The sequence below is a fragment of the Kwoniella pini genome, chromosome 10, assembly GCF_000512605.2.
Source record: "Kwoniella pini CBS 10737 chromosome 10, complete sequence".
NCBI classification, from domain to species: domain Eukaryota; kingdom Fungi; phylum Basidiomycota; class Tremellomycetes; order Tremellales; family Cryptococcaceae; genus Kwoniella; species Kwoniella pini.
In genome coordinates, this window is record NC_091725.1 from 66,532 (window position 1) to 84,815 (window position 18,284).

At 37.5% G+C, this 18,284-nt stretch overlaps 5 protein-coding genes across 5 annotated transcripts; 1 reads left to right on the top strand and 4 right to left on the bottom strand.

The window, feature by feature from the left end:
* Positions 1–1,431: 1,431 nt before the first annotated feature.
* I206_106823 (uncharacterized protein) lies at positions 1,432–3,197 on the bottom strand (the record flags this gene model as incomplete). Its single annotated transcript, XM_019157352.1, has 5 exons — positions 1,432–1,858; positions 1,990–2,058; positions 2,294–2,450; positions 2,752–3,001; positions 3,132–3,197. The coding sequence occupies 5 exons, from the start codon at positions 3,195–3,197 to the stop codon at positions 1,432–1,434; spliced, it is 969 nt and encodes a 322-aa protein (XP_019010070.1).
* A 284-nt stretch (positions 3,198–3,481) lies between these two features.
* I206_106824 (glycine-tRNA ligase) lies at positions 3,482–6,421 on the bottom strand (the record flags this gene model as incomplete). The annotated part of the gene is made up of 13 exons (XM_019157351.2): positions 3,482–3,654; positions 3,725–3,847; positions 3,920–4,013; positions 4,073–4,182; positions 4,259–4,347; positions 4,417–4,700; positions 4,765–4,896; positions 4,971–5,136; positions 5,205–5,354; positions 5,418–5,563; positions 5,660–5,894; positions 6,043–6,205; positions 6,274–6,421. 13 exons carry the CDS (start codon positions 6,419–6,421, stop codon positions 3,482–3,484), a joined length of 2,013 nt encoding a protein of 670 aa, XP_019010069.2.
* A 443-nt stretch (positions 6,422–6,864) lies between these two features.
* I206_106825 (uncharacterized protein) lies at positions 6,865–8,468 on the top strand (the record flags this gene model as incomplete). Its single annotated transcript, XM_019157350.1, has 7 exons — positions 6,865–7,028; positions 7,091–7,199; positions 7,284–7,421; positions 7,525–7,805; positions 7,882–8,084; positions 8,150–8,220; positions 8,292–8,468. The coding sequence occupies 7 exons, from the start codon at positions 6,865–6,867 to the stop codon at positions 8,466–8,468; spliced, it is 1,143 nt and encodes a 380-aa protein (XP_019010068.1).
* A 359-nt stretch (positions 8,469–8,827) lies between these two features.
* Positions 8,828–10,777, bottom strand: I206_106826 (uncharacterized protein; the record flags this gene model as incomplete). The annotated part of the gene is made up of 8 exons (XM_019157349.1): positions 8,828–9,100; positions 9,162–9,354; positions 9,454–9,542; positions 9,608–9,733; positions 9,802–9,915; positions 10,024–10,260; positions 10,379–10,466; positions 10,560–10,777. 8 exons carry the CDS (start codon positions 10,775–10,777, stop codon positions 8,828–8,830), a joined length of 1,338 nt encoding a protein of 445 aa, XP_019010067.1.
* A 704-nt stretch (positions 10,778–11,481) lies between these two features.
* I206_106827 (uncharacterized protein) lies at positions 11,482–14,321 on the bottom strand (the record flags this gene model as incomplete). The annotated part of the gene is made up of 5 exons (XM_019157348.1): positions 11,482–12,317; positions 12,377–12,755; positions 12,814–13,538; positions 13,605–13,920; positions 13,974–14,321. 5 exons carry the CDS (start codon positions 14,319–14,321, stop codon positions 11,482–11,484), a joined length of 2,604 nt encoding a protein of 867 aa, XP_019010066.1.
* Between the last annotated feature and the right edge of the window lie 3,963 nt (positions 14,322–18,284).

Genomic DNA, 18,284 nt, shown 5'->3' on the forward strand with positions numbered 1-18,284 from the left:
CTGCTTCTACATGAGAACAAGAATAGTATTTCCACATAAAATCTGAGCAGCCCAAACGACACAATTCTAGCCAGAAAACAAGCAGACAAGATTAGCCAAAAAAAAATAATGTATGATCATGGTAAGGAGATCAAGTTGTACTAACAATTTCAGTTCTTCTTAAATTGATACCCTTAAAACAATCTAAACTACTACTACCTGCAGTTTCGGCTCTTTCAAGATTAGTGATATGGGTAATATAAGCAACGCCAGCATCTATATTTCTATCTGTTGTTCGAATGAGATCTCTCAAACGTCTTAAAGATTCTTTTGCAAGTTCAGTTTTGTTCCTTCTAAACAGCGTTCCAAGGTGATTCAGGAGCGAAATATGCAGCAATGAACAAAGGTATCGGCCAAACCCTTTGAAGACAGAAAGGAAGTCTCCATGCTACAAACAAACTTTATAAACTTTGAATTTCTCGCTGCTGTACCCAGCTTGACTTACCCCAATCTCGCTACATCGGTTTGATCGTATAATCACAGGACTGTCAAGCGCGGATCGTCAAGACCGTTCATACATGTATAATCACGACTGAACAGATGATTCTCATCTCTCGATTTACTCTGATCGGTTCTTCTGTAACAAAAGCTTCATAAAAAGGAGTTTGACATTTCCAATTTGTCCAGAAGGAATGCGAAGGACCTCAAAAAGGTGCACAGTATTACAATGATATTCCTGAAGATGTCTTCTATTAATTTCACTTCTTTGAAAACAGTCTTTCCAAGTACATTTACTTTTAGACTTTAGACTTGATAATTCTCGATAGGTTGATTACAAAGTGCGTCTCACGAAGTCAGTTTAATTCAATATGAAAAATTTCAGTGTGATAGTGATTCTTGAATTTGTCTCGTTTCAGAGAAGATTACAGAGCTTTTTATAATTGATCAGAATTACCCTTTCAATGTAATGACCTACTCCTTTGATGAAAAAAATCTGATTAAAAGATATAAGCAATACAGGTAACATGATAACTTGACACAATGTGCTTATTGTATAATTCAATACCAAATAAGCATTTAATCAAGCGGCCTCAAAAAGCATGAAAAAGTGTCAGATTGGATCCAAGATTGAGTGAAGTTTGGATTGATGATCATCGAACGTTATTAAGAATCAAGGTATTATCGTAATTTAGTATACCTTTTCAAATTATGCGATAAAATTGCATACAGCGTGAAAAGAAAGCAACAGCAAAAGTATCCGAGAAAATGATGTTTTTGTTTTTGCATGCCAAAAAAGCATAACCCTACTGTATACGTTATATTGAAGATGTTAAGGAAATGACAGTCTACAAGTTCCTTAATCCATTCCATCAATTAACACAAAGAAAATCTCCATATATATCCCTATGCTAAAAAAAACCCCTACCTCATCTAATTAAGCTAGAGTTGAGTTTAAAGTGGACCATGTCTTGCAGGCTTAGGTGGGTCGTATACGATTTTTCTAGTTTTGAGGTAAGACCATTTAAATCGTTTAACGTATAATGAAATAGCTGTAAGGGTTGAAAGAATCATAAGAGCTTGTAAACCCATTTTCTTTCTTTGATCATGTTCAGGTTCAGCAGCCCAATTCAAGAATACTGTAACATCTTTTGCCATTTGAGAAGTTGTAGCAGGTGTACCATCATCGTATTCCACTAAACCATCAAATAATACTCTAGCCATAGCGATACCACCACCTGGGAAGTATGGGTTATAGTTCATACCATCGGCTAATTTAACACCAGCTGGTGGATCACAGTATCCTGTCAAAAGGGAGTAGATGTAATCGGCAGCACCGTGTCGAGCTTTAACGATAAGTGAAAGATCAGGGGGAAGACCACTATCGAGTAAGAAGCGAAACCAAATCAGCATATAAAAGAGGGTAAAAGATAGGAATTTGTCCGATGCGGCCTATCGTTTGAGACAGAGGGTGATTGAAAGCGATTCAAGCGGAATGTGAAAATAACTTACCCTCCGTTACCAGCTCTAGCAGCCTCTTCGTTGGGGTATGGTGCAGGCATGTAATCGGCAAGTTTTCCTCTGCAAGATCGACGACTGTGTCAGCTTTACGTCCAAGACACAGATGACACTTGTGCAAATCGCAACAACAAGATCGAGGACTCTGGGGATACGATGCGTTTTGTATGTGGTCTATCCGTAAAGAATCCCATTGTTCTACAGCGCTAATTTCGTTCTCCTTGATTTCATAGATTCGTCTTATTCATTTTTCCACCCTATAACGACACTCATGCATGACAAATCGGACTTCACTTACGGTCGTTGGAACATCTCTCCTTCATCATTTGGTCCATCGGTGTACTCAACTTCCTCAGCCATAGCTTTAACTTCATCCACAGTGTGCGATACACCGACTAAGTTTCGCCAAGCGATTCGATCGAGCGAGTGACAAGCGGAACAAACTTCTCTGTAGACTATGTAAGAGGTATATATGATCAGTATGATGTACTTTAAGTGGAGATCGAAGTGATCGATCTGAAGCTCGTTCGATCCGCCTTAAATCTTCATCCTAATTGTGACTTAAAAGTATAATCCCTCTAAAGCGAGTCTCATCAAATGTCCATATTGTAATACAATAGCTTTCCAAATCATATTCTTTGATGACTACTCTAAACGCATATGCAATATGTTGAAATATTGTTTCCACCAACATTCTCAAAATCGATCAAAGATTCAAAGATTCAAAGATTCAAAATTCAAAATTGAAAAACTCACCTTGATAACCTCTTCTAATACTTGCATGATTAAAAGTTTCAAAAGGACCATAATGTTCAAAAGGTTGTTTTGTAGGATGCATACCATTTTCAGCAGCAGAATTTGCAGATGCTTCAGGTAATAAAGAATTTAAACCATATAAATGATTATACCAAATTAAAGATCCACCAGCTAATAATGTTGAAGATGTAATTGCTGTTTTTGATGCAAGGAAAGGAGTTGAATTGGATGATGAAGTTGAAAATCGAGCCTATACAATTATAAATTCAATAAAAATTAGTATCAATACTCCTAAGAGGAGTATATCATTTTTCTCCTTATTCACGAAAGTGAATTTGCAACTAAAAGCTCAAATACAACTAAAACCAAATCGTACTCACCTTGCTAAGAGGTTTTACCCCTGCTCCTACTCTACTAACGATCCTTGGGAAAGCTGAAGAGAGCATCGTGTTGATGATGGATTAGAGTAGGATTGAATTATGTATGTGAATCAATTAATCAACTCAATCCCAAGATGTTTTTAGGATATATCAGATGAGATTTGAGCCACGCAAAGGTATAAAGGGGGTTGGATGGGATCAAATCATTTCATCTGCCAATTACATTACACCTAATCAACCATATATATAACCACTCCTAACCCGACTCTTTCCGGGGTTATAGAATCACATGGCATTATTGCCGATATTTGTCATCAAGTGGCACTTTTATTTACATTATACTATACTAACTACTCTTCAACATCTTGTACACCAGAATAAGATTCTAATTTAGCAGATGCACCAGACCAATCGATTGTACCTTTAACTAGTTGATCTACAACTTCAATAACATCATCCACTTGTCCAATTAATTGGTTGGTTGAATCTCTTTCTCTCAACGTTATAGTACCCTTTTGGATAGCTAGAAAATGTACAGCAAGAATCGTCAGCAATGACCGACCATTCATGTTTTGTCAGCAAACATTACTCACTGGCAAAATCAACGGTACATCCGAAAGGTGTACCGAGTTCATCATTTCTTGCATATTTCTTACCAATAGATGCTGATGAATCATCTACCCTGGAGGCAATACCAATTCGTCTCATCTTTCGTGCTGCGAGTTATCAGACAATACCGTCAGGTCTCTAATCTCCATTTACTCGGCAAGCATGTACGACACACTCACAGATCTCATGAATTTTAGCTCTCAACTCGGCATCTTGGGAGATTGTGACAATAAGACATTTTATAGGAGCAACGACGGAAGGAAGGGACAAGACCTATTCAACGAAGCTGATCAGCTTAAATGCACTCAGTGTATCAAGGGAACAGCACTCACACCTCGAGCCTTATCCTGTTCTCGAGCCCAATAAGAGTGCTCCAGAAGTGAATATAAGATTCTACCAATACCGAAAGAAGGTTCAATGACGTTTGGTGTGAATTCTCGCACTACATTACTGTTGATCAGCAATCGTCGTTTGTTTCGCGGTCCTACTAAAAGTAGCTCGATCATGGCATGACTTACTGTATTCAGTTACGGTGATAGGTTCAATCTTGACGAGATCAGGTGTGATATCATAAGATTTACCATCGGCACATCTTACGGAGGATGTACTATAGGTCGCGACGGAGTAAGCTCTGGTGCGGCCGGCAATTTGCATCCAGCGTCAACACCTGACTTACCCAGAAGCCAATTCGTCCTTAATGCATTGTAATTTATCCTTTTCCAGACCAAGCAAAGTCTCTTTGATGAGAGTAGCATCTTTCTTGAAAGTCATACCGAATTTCTTGGCATCAAATTGAACGTCCAATTTTTCTACTTTTCTAGGTTGATCTAATTTTTGTTGAACTCTTAAGGGTTGTTTTGTTCGAATTGAATGAACGGTCAAATCGTATGCCGATCTATCTGCACATCCTACACATTCTATCCAACCGTATGAAGATTGAATCTCGAAATCCCAACAATCCTATTACATGCAATCCCGCCATTTAGCTAAATTCCCCTTCAAAAGGCAATACGATGGCACTTACAGCAGCGTAATGAGCCATCTCATTCGCCATATGTTGTCTACATCTCATTCTCGAAGGGTCAATACCAATTTTCTCGAGGAAAAGTTGTGTTCGACCAAGGAAATAACCCAAAGTTTCGTTGTCGACAATTTTCTGTTTATCGCAGATAGGCCCGTTAGCATGGCAACGGACTCGACCCGAATATCAGAGTGAAAGGTCGCTCTTACCTTGGCAACGGCATCTCCAACAGTCATTCGAGTAGTCTCAGTTCTACCTTCACTTTGTACGTCTTTAGGTAACAAAGTTAATGTAACATCTTTGACTTCGTGGAATCTTGCATGTCGTTTGTCGAGAGGATCAACGTAATGCTCGATTTCAGCCATTGTGAATTCTCTACACCGATGATGAAAAAAATCAGCTAAAATTAGCCTTAGATCAGAATTGTAACAAAACTGACTCACCTAACTCGAAGTAAACCTTGTCTAGGGGCAATTTCATTTCTGAATGATCTACCGATTTGAGCAGATGCAAATGGGACTTTTCCATTGTTGAATTCTAATAATCTAGCGAAGTTAACAAAGTGACCTTGAGCAGTCTCTGGACGAAGGTAACTAATTGACGCAAATATCAGTTTATCAAACCTCTGGTTCTGGTACAAGCGTTGATTGACGTACCCCTTGATTTGACCAGTAGGACCGATATTACTTTCGAACATCAAATTGAATTCAACTGGTTCAGAAAGTTCATTACCTGTAGCAGGATTTCGGATATTGTGTTTTCGTACTAATTCACCGAGCTCTGGGCCAGTATAATTGTCAATCTGACAAGGTTTTTCATTCGGTCAGCTTTTCTATCATCGATGATCGGCGAATGCGAGTAGATCCATTTTAATAATTTGTAAATAGGGAATACTCACTTGGGCTAATAGACTCTCATAGTCAGCCACAACATCATCCTCCAATTTGATAGCAACCGATTTGACATTCTTCTTCTTCTTCTTTTTCTTATCATCTTCCTCTACTACAGGTTCATCTTTAACTCCTCTAGCTTCTTTGTCACCTTTCAATCTAGCTTCAATGACAGCTTCAACTAAATGATCCGCTCGGAAAATTTCTCCGGTTTGAACATCTTTGACCATCCAATCGGCGAATCTAGCGTGGGGAAGGTGGGTTAGGCAAATTAAAGGAAATCAAGTGATCGTATTTCCCAAGCAAATGATAGTCGAAAGCAAGTAACAGCAGGGTGGACAAACGATTAGCGTGTGGCCCCAAATTGATCAAAAGTTAAAAAGTTACTCACTTATCAACATGACCTGATGTTTTCAAAACTTCACTTAAAGTCATAATAGTTGTATCAAGTTCTAACATATCTTCTTCAATGATATAATGTTTTCTCCATTCATTGAGAACATTAGCTTGTAAAGCCGAACCAGTAGGTCCATAATCGTAAAGACCGGCAACACCTAGACAATTATAATAATTGAAAGTTTAAGTATAGTTATTTCGGGAACAAAAGTTAAAAGAAACGAACCTCCATAAATTTCAAAAGCAGGAGCGAAAAAGAATCTTCTAGCTAATAAAGCATCTAAAGTAGTTTTATCAAATTCATGAGCAGTTTTATTGATTGGTTGAACAAGTTCAGAAGGGTTTGAAGTTGATGCTGCTGATTGAGTAACCATTTTATTAAATTGTTGTTGTTGTTGTTGTTTTTGCCTTAAATTTGATATTTTACTCGAAAGTGAATTTTTATTCTGATTGATAGGATTTGTTGAGAATGAATTGAAGCGTCTTATAGATTGTAAGAAAGCTTGACGCATAGGAATTTTTAGCTTTTTTTGAAAGAATGAATAAGTGAGATGTATAAAGTATATTTGATTGAATGATATACTTTGTGAATATGACTCGCTCGGTAAAGCAGACTTTTGACTTTTAGCATCAAGATTAAATGGAATGACGTGGATTTAATATTACATACTTATCCTTATCTAGCGGATATAGCCGCTCATGATGAACCATTTCCCCGTTCAACAGCAATAACAAATGATTTATTTATCCAGCTGTCCATTCTTGTATAGGGTAAGAGTAATTTGACCATATCAGTAGACATCGAGGAATTGACAACATGCGTCAGCTAAGACCAGTCGAACAACAATGGTTATTCTCACAAAAAGCTTTGGAAAATACTCCCTCATTAGATGATGGTATATCTTTGGAAACGGAATTAAAGAGGAGGAAAATCACAATAGAATATATGAGGAGTTTAGCATTAAGAGCGAATGCTTTGGTGTGAGTAAAATTGTCAAAAATTTGCTCTTATAATATGTAGATTAGCTGATCAATCACTATAGGCATGGTGATGATGCAGAATGTTTACATCTTAGAGGATCTTTAGTTGTAGGTTCGATATTAGTACATCGATTTTATATGAGAAAGTCATTCAAAGATTTTGAAGAGACTGTGGGTTTTTTTTCTTGAACATACAATCAGTATCACAATGAAAAAGGAGAAGGATGAAATATTGATTTTTAGTTTATAATATAGCTCATCGCACCTACTGTTTTATTTTTGGCAAGTAAAATAGAAGAAGAACCTTTAAAATTAAGACATATCGTAAATGTAACAATTGCGAAATTTGAAAATGGTGCAAAAGGTTGGTATCCTGATAATAATCCTCATGAGGTGAGTTTATCATCTATCATATATATACAGGCTTGTACTGTACACATAGAAATGAATTATAACATCAATTGATATTTGAATTTTTTGATTAAAAAAATTATAGCAACCAACGAGAGAATATCGTAATTGGGAAAAATCAATTTTAGCTACAGAAGAAATTTTATTAGAAACATTATGTTTCGATATGGGTATTGAACAACCTTGGAATATACTTTACAATTCTGTTATAGGATTAGATGAAATAATTTCTAGAGTTGCGATGGACAAGGAGAAAATTGGACATATGAATGGGAATGAGAATGAGAATGGAAATGGATTAACGAATCAAGAAATGTTAAATCAAAGTACAATTAAAGAATTAGGTTGGACACTTCTTTCAGAATCGTAAGTCATTTTATTAAGCTTAAATGAGACGAAAATAATATCATATATATTTGTATCTGATGAATCCCAATTTTAGTTTACTTTCACCAATACCGATTTTATACCCTGCTGGAATCATTGCTTTCACAACATTGATATTTCTTATCTCGATTATCGATCAAGTCCCTTTATCAGAGAGTACGATTTGTGCTTCAGAATTGAGTGAGAGATTTGATTTGGATATAAAGAGGACGGATGATAATTTGGGAGTACAAGGAGTTGATTTGGATATGATCAAAGGTGAGTTTCATCCCAGAAATTCTGACGAAGTCGTAGTTTACTGACCGTTACGAACTTATTATTAGCCTGCCTTGCGGATATACTGAAATACATGAATCAAGGGTTGATAGATGATGGTTTGATCAAATATGTAAAAGTGAGTTAATAAAATTAATTACGCTTCAACAGATACGTACATGAGTTTCAAACTAAAATCTCACTAAATAGGCGGAACTTAACGAAGAGAGGAAAGAGCCATACAGATATCGATTTACAATTAAATCTCCTCCCAGAAGCTCGGAAGTAAAAGGAGAGAATGTCAAAAATACGACGACAGCTCAAGAAGGTCAAGCGATTGGCATTGCAATGACAAGCGCCCCGGATGTTTTGATGGGAAACGCATAATTTCTCATCAGTGGATGCGAACTCATCAAGGGGCATTCACAGGATCGTTTGGACGACTAAACATACATATCAGATAAAATGCTTGACAATTCCTACCCACATAAATAACATAGCACCGCATTTAAACATATCCATTAGCATACATCATATGTTGTAAATTATGCATCACAATTTTACGAATATTTATACCAAAAACTTTTCTATATGTTCTTCTATATTGAAATACATCTAAACAACTTGTCTAGATAAAGATGACTAATTATCTAAATAGCTTTATGATGTAGATTAAATTATTTTATAATGAGGGTTTCAACAATTATTTTGCAATTTGCAAATTTTTAATGAATTTCTTCATTTTTTCATTTTATGAATAATTCATTAATTTGAATAAAAGATTCTAATAAAGCATTTTCGAAATTTTTTATATCATTTTTATTTAATTCAAAATTAAAAGAAATTAAACCTCTTTGTGAAATCCAAAAACCTTTTTCTAATAATTTAAAATAAATTAAATCTAATAAATCTTTTTCTTTAATTGAGTTCAAATTTGAAATTTCATTTTCATTATTTGATTCTGAATCTGAGTTTAATTTATTAAAATGAATTTGATTAATTGATCCAAGACCTGTTATCTTAATTTCAATTAATTCATTATCAGCTTTTATTCGGGAGGGAAAAAGGTAATTAATTTACTTTAAATGGAATATTATTAATTAAGGTAAAATTATTTAAATTTTCTCTAAATTCATCTCCTAATTTATTTAAATTATTTAAATTTTCTTCAGTTAAAATTTCTTGAATTGCTGTTAATCCTGATATCATTGTTAAAGGAGAATTATTAAATGTTCCACCATGTGCTATGGATCCAGGATTTCTAGAATCAAATCTATAAGAGATAACCAATATTATATGTTTGTCAATACATATTCAAAAAGTCATGATCACAATTAGAATGTGAATGAATTGAACAATTTCCCATACTTACAATGACATTATTTCCTTTTTACCTCCAAAAGCACCAAATGCGAAACCACCTCCAAAGAATTTACCCAAAGTAGTCATATCTGGTGTTATCTTATAATCATTGTCAGTAAAGGACAAATTTGATTAGATATAAATCTCAGATTAATCAAATTTACCCCTAAGATTTTCTGTCTTCCACCTATACTCAGACGAGCAGTTTGTACTTCATCAAAAATCAATATTGATCCTATTTCAGTTGCTAAATCTCTTAAGCTTTGTAAAAATTCTGGTGTTCCGGGATACTACAAATCAATTGATAAAGTCATTATGTATCTCTTGACTTTATCCGGTTTCAAAAATATAGACTTACACATCCTCCTGCACCTAACATAGGTTCAACCAATATAACTCCTATTTCATTTTTATATTGCTCAATTTTCTGCTTAGTTCCATTTATATCATTATAAGGACAAATAAGGAAATCCTAAATATCACCATTTTTATCAATTACAATTCTCAAACAAGATCATTTCATCCATAATAATTCTAAAGAAAGAGTTTATCTGATGTAATTAGACAATAAATAACTTACATAAGGGACTTTTAAATCCCCTCCTTCATGATCTTCTCCAAAATGTGATAAAACACTACCATGATAACCACCTTTAAATACAACTACTTTTTTTCTTTTTGTATATTCTAATCCGATTGAAATTGATAATATATTAGCTTCAGTTCCAGAATTTGCAAATCTAATTAATTCTATTGAAGGAAATCTTGAACATAATTCTTTAGCTAAAAGAAATTCAGTTTGAGTATGTCCTCCGAGCTAATTTGAAAATTTCAATTTTTTTTGATTAATTTTTGAAATTCCAGAATTTCAGAAAACTTTGTTAAAAGAGCAAATTGATGAAATTGATTTGAATTATGAAGTTAAAAAAACTCACTTGTAATCCATTATCAAGTGCATTTAAAATAGAATTTTTTAAAATAGAATTAGATTTTCCATATATACCACTTGTAAAATCTGATAAGCTAATCAAAATGAAAAAAAAAAAAAAAAAAATCGTTAAAATATTAGATCAAAATGTTTACTTTAAAATAAAAGTGGTAAATGATAGAACTTACAAATCAATATATTTATGTTCATCTAAATCAAAAATTTCTTTACCTTTTCCATTTTTAATAAAAATTGGAAAAGGTTTAACAAATAATGAAGATCTAGTTCCACCTCCTGGTAAATAATAATTTGCTTCTTTCCATGATTTAAAAGAATTTTCATTATTTTCAAAATATAAATCTTTTGCTTCTTTTAAAGCTTTTGTATATTTTGTTGCAATTGACATGAATAAGATATTTCGTTTTGTGAATTAAATGATAGTAATAAATTCAAATCGGATTGATATAAGAAATTATGAAATAAAGTCAAAGTTTTGAGTTTCAATCTTCATTTGTGGTATGAACATGAATTTAATCCATCTTGAACATTCATATACATATATATATATCATAAATCAAATTCACTTGGAGTCAAAAAGACGAGCAAGAACAACAAATCAAGCGGACTGAAACGTTCGGGATTCTAGATCGGTATATAAACCAAATTATATAACCGAATATAATTCTCAGATAAGCTTTTTACTTATCGCCAGTTCAAATGGTGTTCAATTCATTAAAATAAACGATATAGATACATTCTATTTTGCTCTCAAGTAATCCAACAGTATATCGCAAAACCAAGTCTAACCAGTATAATAATCTAAGACAGAAGACAAAGTAAGAAAAACAAAACAAAAAATACAATATATCACCTAACATATTTACAATATAGTAATTTGGCAAATCCTGTCAAAATCTGGAATGTCGTTCAAAGAGGTTCGAAACGAAATCATGGTACAAATTGTGCACTCTCGAACAAACACAAACAAAGATGGGAAAAAGGCAAGCAAATCCCGGAGACACTATTTGATAAGATGTGACTGATTTTGATATGACACTAGTCAAGTTGCTTTTAATTCACATTTTGTTTTTCTGGACTAATAACTTATACCTAAGCAGTAGTCATCGTTCTTCTCTCCCTTTCTGTCTCGCTTTCACTTTCCGCAGCGCTGACAAGCGCTGCAATACCCATCAAGTGATTTGTTTCCTTTCTTCCTCCTCCAATGGCTGATTTGCCTATAACAGAAGAGGTTGTAGGTCCAGCCCAAGACATTCTCGGCGATTTTGCATATGGATGATGTCTTGGACTACTTATTGTAAGACTTGGTTCTCTAAATTTACCATGTGATGATAAATCAGCCGAAAGAGGTGGAAGGGAAATAGGTTCTGATCGATCCGAAGCTCGACTAAATCCAGGAAGTAAAGAACTATTACTTCTTACGTCCCTTGTTATAGGTGGAGAAGGTGTTCTTTTACCATATGTGAATCCCATTGATGCTGCTGAAGATTGAGCTCTAGGTCTCAAAGGTGGTAATGTCGTTACTGAGCTACTTGAAAATCGACTATAAGATGACATATGTGGTGTTGAGATTGACATGGTTGATACGGGAGATGTAGCCGATGTAGCTGATCCAGTCTCGGTCATTTGCCTAATTGGTGAAGTTTGATATAGACTCAAACCCAAGCCTGAAGAAGGCAATTCAATCGTAGGTTGCGATTGAGAATATCTAGGTGTAGCCAAAGCAGGTGGAACCGTAATTGGATTATTGAGTGAGTAGAATCCACGTTGTAGTAGCTCATGTCGATCCGTTCCCCATTCAAACTTCATTTCATTCCACCACATTGCGAGCCGATCTTCCATAATCACTTGTTGAGGTCCAGGTACGACGAGATTGGACATTTTCAGGTGTTCTTGCCAATTGGTAACAACGAACAACGGGAAGAGGACTAATAGAACGAATATGTCAGCTTGACAGGCTTATGTACAAGCGTCAGAGGCAACTCACAGCAACAACCTTCTCGACCACTTTTACCAATAGTGTCCATGATTACTGTCAAGTTGTCTACCGCTTGACTTTGCCTTTGAGCAGTGTATGCGCCATCGGTATACTGGGCCACAGCAGCTTGAAGGTAGAACATTCCACATTCAGCCACAGCATGCATATAGGCATACATCCATCCAGTCGACTTGATCTCCGCTACAGGCGATGAAAGCTTGTGGACCGCGGCCGATAAATTATGCTCATCAAAATGCAGATGGCGAGGAAGGGATGATGCCCATCCTTTCAAGGCAGATTCGTAACGGGAAGCTAGGCTTTGCTTCGGTTCTGATCGATCCCCTTTTGCGTCGGTAGCTAAGGTCATGATGTCCGCAAAGACCGATAGCTGGAGGCACAATTAGCTGATTGCAGTCTTGTCTTGACCAATCAAATGTCATACTTACTATACGTAATACGTGACCCAATTCCCCAATTTGACCTTCTTCACCCGGCCAATTCCCGCTTCCAGCAATCAAACCATCACGTCTTCCAGGTTCTCTACCGCCGATTGCATTACCTCCCCATCTGTTCCAATGACTCTCATTGGCAGGTAAAGGTATGTTACTTAGATCAGATTCGGTATATCTTCTTAGTCGACCATTGGCAGCGGCGCATAAATCATGGAATACAAGCAGCCAGAACGTCCTGGTTCGGGTTTCCATCAAGGTATTATACTCCATTGGGTTGAGATTGAGATGGGTAGCAGGTGGTGGGATGTATGCTGAATTTGTGGGGCGAAGGATATCAATACCTGAGTCTAGGTAGAATAGTCCAAGCTTAGGTTGTCGAAGACAGCTGAAATAGATGCTAAGTAGATAGCAAGCTTGAGCCAATTCTGTCTCTTGCCAAGTACCCCTATCCATTCGCCTTTCCTCTTCGGTCCAGGATGTTCTGATCTCGATCATTCGTTGCGCAGCACCATGCGCTCGGTGTACGAATGCTTCGCCACGAAGATGAGCTGGTTGAGAAGGCGAGAAGGTTGATTGGAATACCGGGTTCTCGCATAAACGTGAAGAGAATGCGTATATTACGTCAAGTAAGATAGGCGAGACCTGATTCATATATAGTCGATAATGAAAAGTCGGCGAATGAAACATCGTTGAAAGAGGGGCACATCGAGCGAAGAAGACTGAGCATTATCACAAGAATCAGATCGACATAATAGGCTAGCCAATCAGATTGCGTTAAAACTCACGATCAATTAGCTCGGCACTCAAAGATGAATTTTGCTCAACCACCTGTATAGGACCAAGAGATGGTCGTCTGCTGACTTCTGCATCCTCCTTTAGGCTCTCCCTTCTCGACCAATTGCTCTCACCACTCGGTTTTCGCTCGTGAGTGGCGTTTGTAGATTTGCCATCTTCCTTAGGTGGTCGAACGGGAACAGTAGAGGAATCTCTTGTACGGGGAGGTGGAATTGGATCACCTTGAGCATTGACATACAAACATGGTCGATTTGAGAATTCGCAGTTGGAACAAGGCGCGAATCCATCACATCTTCTTTTGTTTTTCTACGAAACATGATAAGCTGAATTCAGATCAGCTTAACGACGCTGGGACTTACGTGACAAGCGCTACAGGCTTTCGCCAATCTCTTCCTCTTTCTTCCTTTTGTGGTCAACTCTTCCTTATCGAGAGGTTTATCCGAATTAGGAGAAGTCTTCTGAGGCGAACTTTGCCAGTCGTTTTTGAGTTCGAAGTCTTTTGGGGTGCGCAAAAGCGTAGTTGTTGAAGGGTTGGAGTAACTATAAGCCGATTTAAATGGTGGTGGATGAGGTCTTTCCCCTGAATAATGGAATGATTCTCTTCGTATCGCTGAAGGATGATGTAAGGGTGGTTCAGGCGGCGACATTTTGTCGGAAGAATGGGCATGTTTCGAGCTCTCGCCCAGATTTATCGATGGAAGATTCATTGATTTTGGGGATGGATAAATAGAAGGTGAAGTTGGTTTGTAGTTATGGTTGACCTGCGGTGTGTTATGAGAATGATTTTTATTGCTATAAATATCAGGCGATCTATCGTATGTTATCGATATTGTCATTGAGCAGGCTACTTGCTATTCTATCCTTCGTTAAAGTTACTGTAGAATGAAAGTGATGATATGGTCGAAGGGGAGAAAAGTTGTATTTCCTGTCCTTCTACTTTTGGGCTGATCGATTCTTATAAAACCATTGATATCTTGAGAACGAGTCGTACTAGCTTTAAGCTTCGAATCGAAGGCGCAATGATACGATCGAACGGAGAAGTCAGTGAGTCAATCTAGAACAGCTCGGAATAGCTTCTTTCCTCGGTTTTATCAGTGCTTCTTGTATTGAGGTAAGCTAGATGCCCAATAGGAAGAACGTATTGTTTCCAGAAGGCCAGACAAGGTGGGGGGCCACAGTCTAGGCAATGACAGAATTGAAAGGATCTTGGCTGTGTATAAGCTTTATACGTGAGTGCGATCGAAAATTGTCGTAATCGGGGATGAAGAACTTGTTCGATGTCAACAAAGGTAGGTGCGGTGTTGGCGTTCTAAGCTTTGACTTTGGACCTTTCGATGACGAGGAAGTCTAAGATTATCAGGATAAGATCCGCCCGGCTATCAGGTGGTTCGTTACAGCAGTTCGAAGGCAGAGAAGAGAACGCCCACATCCGTTGTGATAGGAGATGACAGAAGAAAAATCCCATAGACGGGAGGCGAAGGCGATGGTGATGGTGATGGTGTAATTTGATGTAATTTGATGGGAGCCAAGTAATTAGAGCATGCGCGATGAAACACACAAAGTATAATATTGCGATGACAGGCACAGATCAATTTAGTTTTGTTTTTAGTACATTTATGACCGGCGGATAGGCGGGGACGTGCAAATGTGTAAGGGTGCAAATGGGGAAAGTGAGGATGATGGCAAGGGGAGTAGCGTTTAGACCATGGTCGAATTGATGCGCACACACGACGGCACACATCAGGGAAACCCAACGATCAGGTGATACGAGGAAGATGCGAGATCGAAAAGGGGAAGTTAGATTCCATAGCGTAGAGGCGGAAGGAAAATCAGAAGCATAGAATGGAGTGCAACGATGGCGATAATCCGAGTTGGCCGGACGCAGAGAAGAGCATCGACACGAGACCAAACCGTTTAGTCGAAGTTTGTTACGATGAAGGCGCAAGCAAAGTCCAGGTTTGATATCGGGTTGGCAGAGGAAACGAGCATAAGATGAGAATTCCAGTAATCAGCATTGGCAAAATCAGCAATGACTACCGCCGAACAAAGGGGCGATTGCAAGTTGAAACAGATTGTAAAGGATTGAGCGCGAAGGGAGTGGGGGAAGGTGGGGCGAAAGCGGATCATGCATGAGAGTAGAGCATGCTCCGCCCGACGGATGGCACATGGTAAAAGGAATGTCTGAACTCACCCTTGAAATGACCCGAATTAGCTGTTTGATCACTTTGAAGCACCAACAACTGGGCAACCGATGACAATGAATTTGGGATTTATTAATTAGGTCGATTGTATTCTGATGTAAGCCAAGTAAAAGAAATGTCAATTAGCGTCATGCATGATAAGCTTTGAGCGGTTACAAGGCACAGAATTGTCAAGTGGGGCTACCGCAGACGTGGAAGACAAAACACTCACTTATTCTCTAATCTAATATGGAAGGTTCATCAAACTAATATGCTAAACAATGTATAAACGTAAATGATAAGTGGTAAATTGTTGAATTGATCACTTTCTACTCCATGGATATCTATATATTCACAGGGTAGTTTGTATCCGATTTGACCAAAGGAAGATTATCGGTTAGCAATATAAAGATGATGCGGTAAGAGTTTAAGGATTTCGGAAAGGGGTGGTGAGGGGGCCCTAGGGAAACTTGCACAATCAATTTAAGGGGTTTATCGGGAATAAACCAACAATTGTATCTTATTAGGAGGAATATCTGAGGTTGTTTCTGTTTGAAGACGAATTGACCGGAGTTGTAAATTGCCTTTCGTTTTTGCGTTGTTGTAAACGGAGAACAAGATCAAACGCCTTTGATAAACGGTAGCGTCGATTCGGTATGCGGTAGAAAAAAACCCAAGTTCTTTGAGATGGATACTATATCGGATTGTGTAAAACACGGGGTAATTCGTTCGCGGTATGTGAATGAGTCGAGATTGCGGTAATAGGACTGAGCAAGCAATCGAAACAGATGATTGTCGGAGGAATTGTGTAGTGTGTAACTATTGGAGCTGGTAGTGAATATCTCCTAAAACCTTGTGATCTCTGCGCTTGAGCGCTTGTGTTATGTTGGGAAGATGGTGTGGGTAATGTTGGCCTTTTTAGTCGTTATTCGAGGACTGGTCTACCAGTTGATCATATCATGTGCGGTAATGATGAGCCAACAAGTAATACGCCATAAAATACTATCATGAATGATAAAATAGATGTATGAAGATGAAGGATGAAGTCGAAAAGGTTGATGTCTCACTTGAACGTGAGATCCGGAACCTCGGACAAAAAAGAGAGACTCATGTATATGATGAGATGATGAAAGTTGACCCTGTTTTTTTTTGGTAACCGGATCGATAAAGTGGATAGTCAGTATACAAATTACGCACTTCTCCTTTTACTATTTGTCTCATTTGAGCGGTAAGTGATTTATGGTGGCTTCGGCGTCAATCAAAAACCTTGCACAACCCAAAAAAAACAAATGAGTTCCTTTCCGCTTTTTCCTTTGGTATTTTTATTCGGGCCGCAGTATAGGTTTATTCCCCGAACCCTTATGCTTATGGATCCCCTCTTTCTTTCCCCACCTCGTAAGTGGAGCTCAGGCGATATGCTATATTGCTCAATGCATAATTTCAATTCATGCATTCTCGTACACTTGCATATATACATGCATACCAAAAGAACAGCGAAGGTCCAACCTCAATATAGCATTCTTTGCATACTTATTGGCGCGATTTGCAAACAAATATATAAACAGGTAATCCACTTGATACTCACTGGAGAAAGGAGTACATACTTCTAGGTAGTTACTTAAGGCCCCATGATCCTGAATAATAATCCTATCCTAATTAGGCTTTTTTCCACACTACGGCAAGAGCGGGCGGTATTGTACGGTCACTTACATTTTCACCGGTCCGGCAGTTTTGACTCTTGGTTTCTTTCAATCTTCGGGCTCGCTTGTTGCTATTTAACAGTCAATTCTTTTATAATTCAACAGAAAAAGAGCTTCCGATGTCTCCGTTTAGCCGGAGTTTTACAAAATCAAAACGTCCCTGCTCGTCCATCTTAAAAGTCAAAATCTAGAACATGAAGTATTATTTACCGGCATATATATAAGCATGTACAATTGAGCATCAATTTGAATTTTGTCCGCTCTTTTTCTTGAAAACTATGATTTGAGAGTTTCCGCTCGGTGTTTCATTATTCCACTTTACTTCGTGAGGAATAACCTTTTACCACTTTAAATCTGAACCGCCGGTCATGTTGAACCTCCCAAGATCAATTACGTCAAACATTTTCAGGGCGGTAATGAGAAAGCAGTTGCCCCGCTGGGTTATTTCGGCTTTAACTTTTTTTTGGTATCGCTTAACGGAGAAAATCCGGTACCATTCATTTACTTCATGCGAAAGCTTAGGCGAATATCGAAAACCCATATTGAAATGACATGATGTTAATTGTCAAATTCCTCATGGGCGTATTGATATAGCCTAAGGTCATCACTCCCGTTGTAGCACAGTCATATACCTGACCAGAACAAGTTCCGGCCCGATTTCTCGCATGTGAATGATATTACGTTTATAAAACAATAGCATTTACCGTTACCGCAATTTACCATCTTCGTTCATAATTCATGATTTTTATCCGGCGGTTCAATTGTTTAACAGATTAATTCATGGCGTACA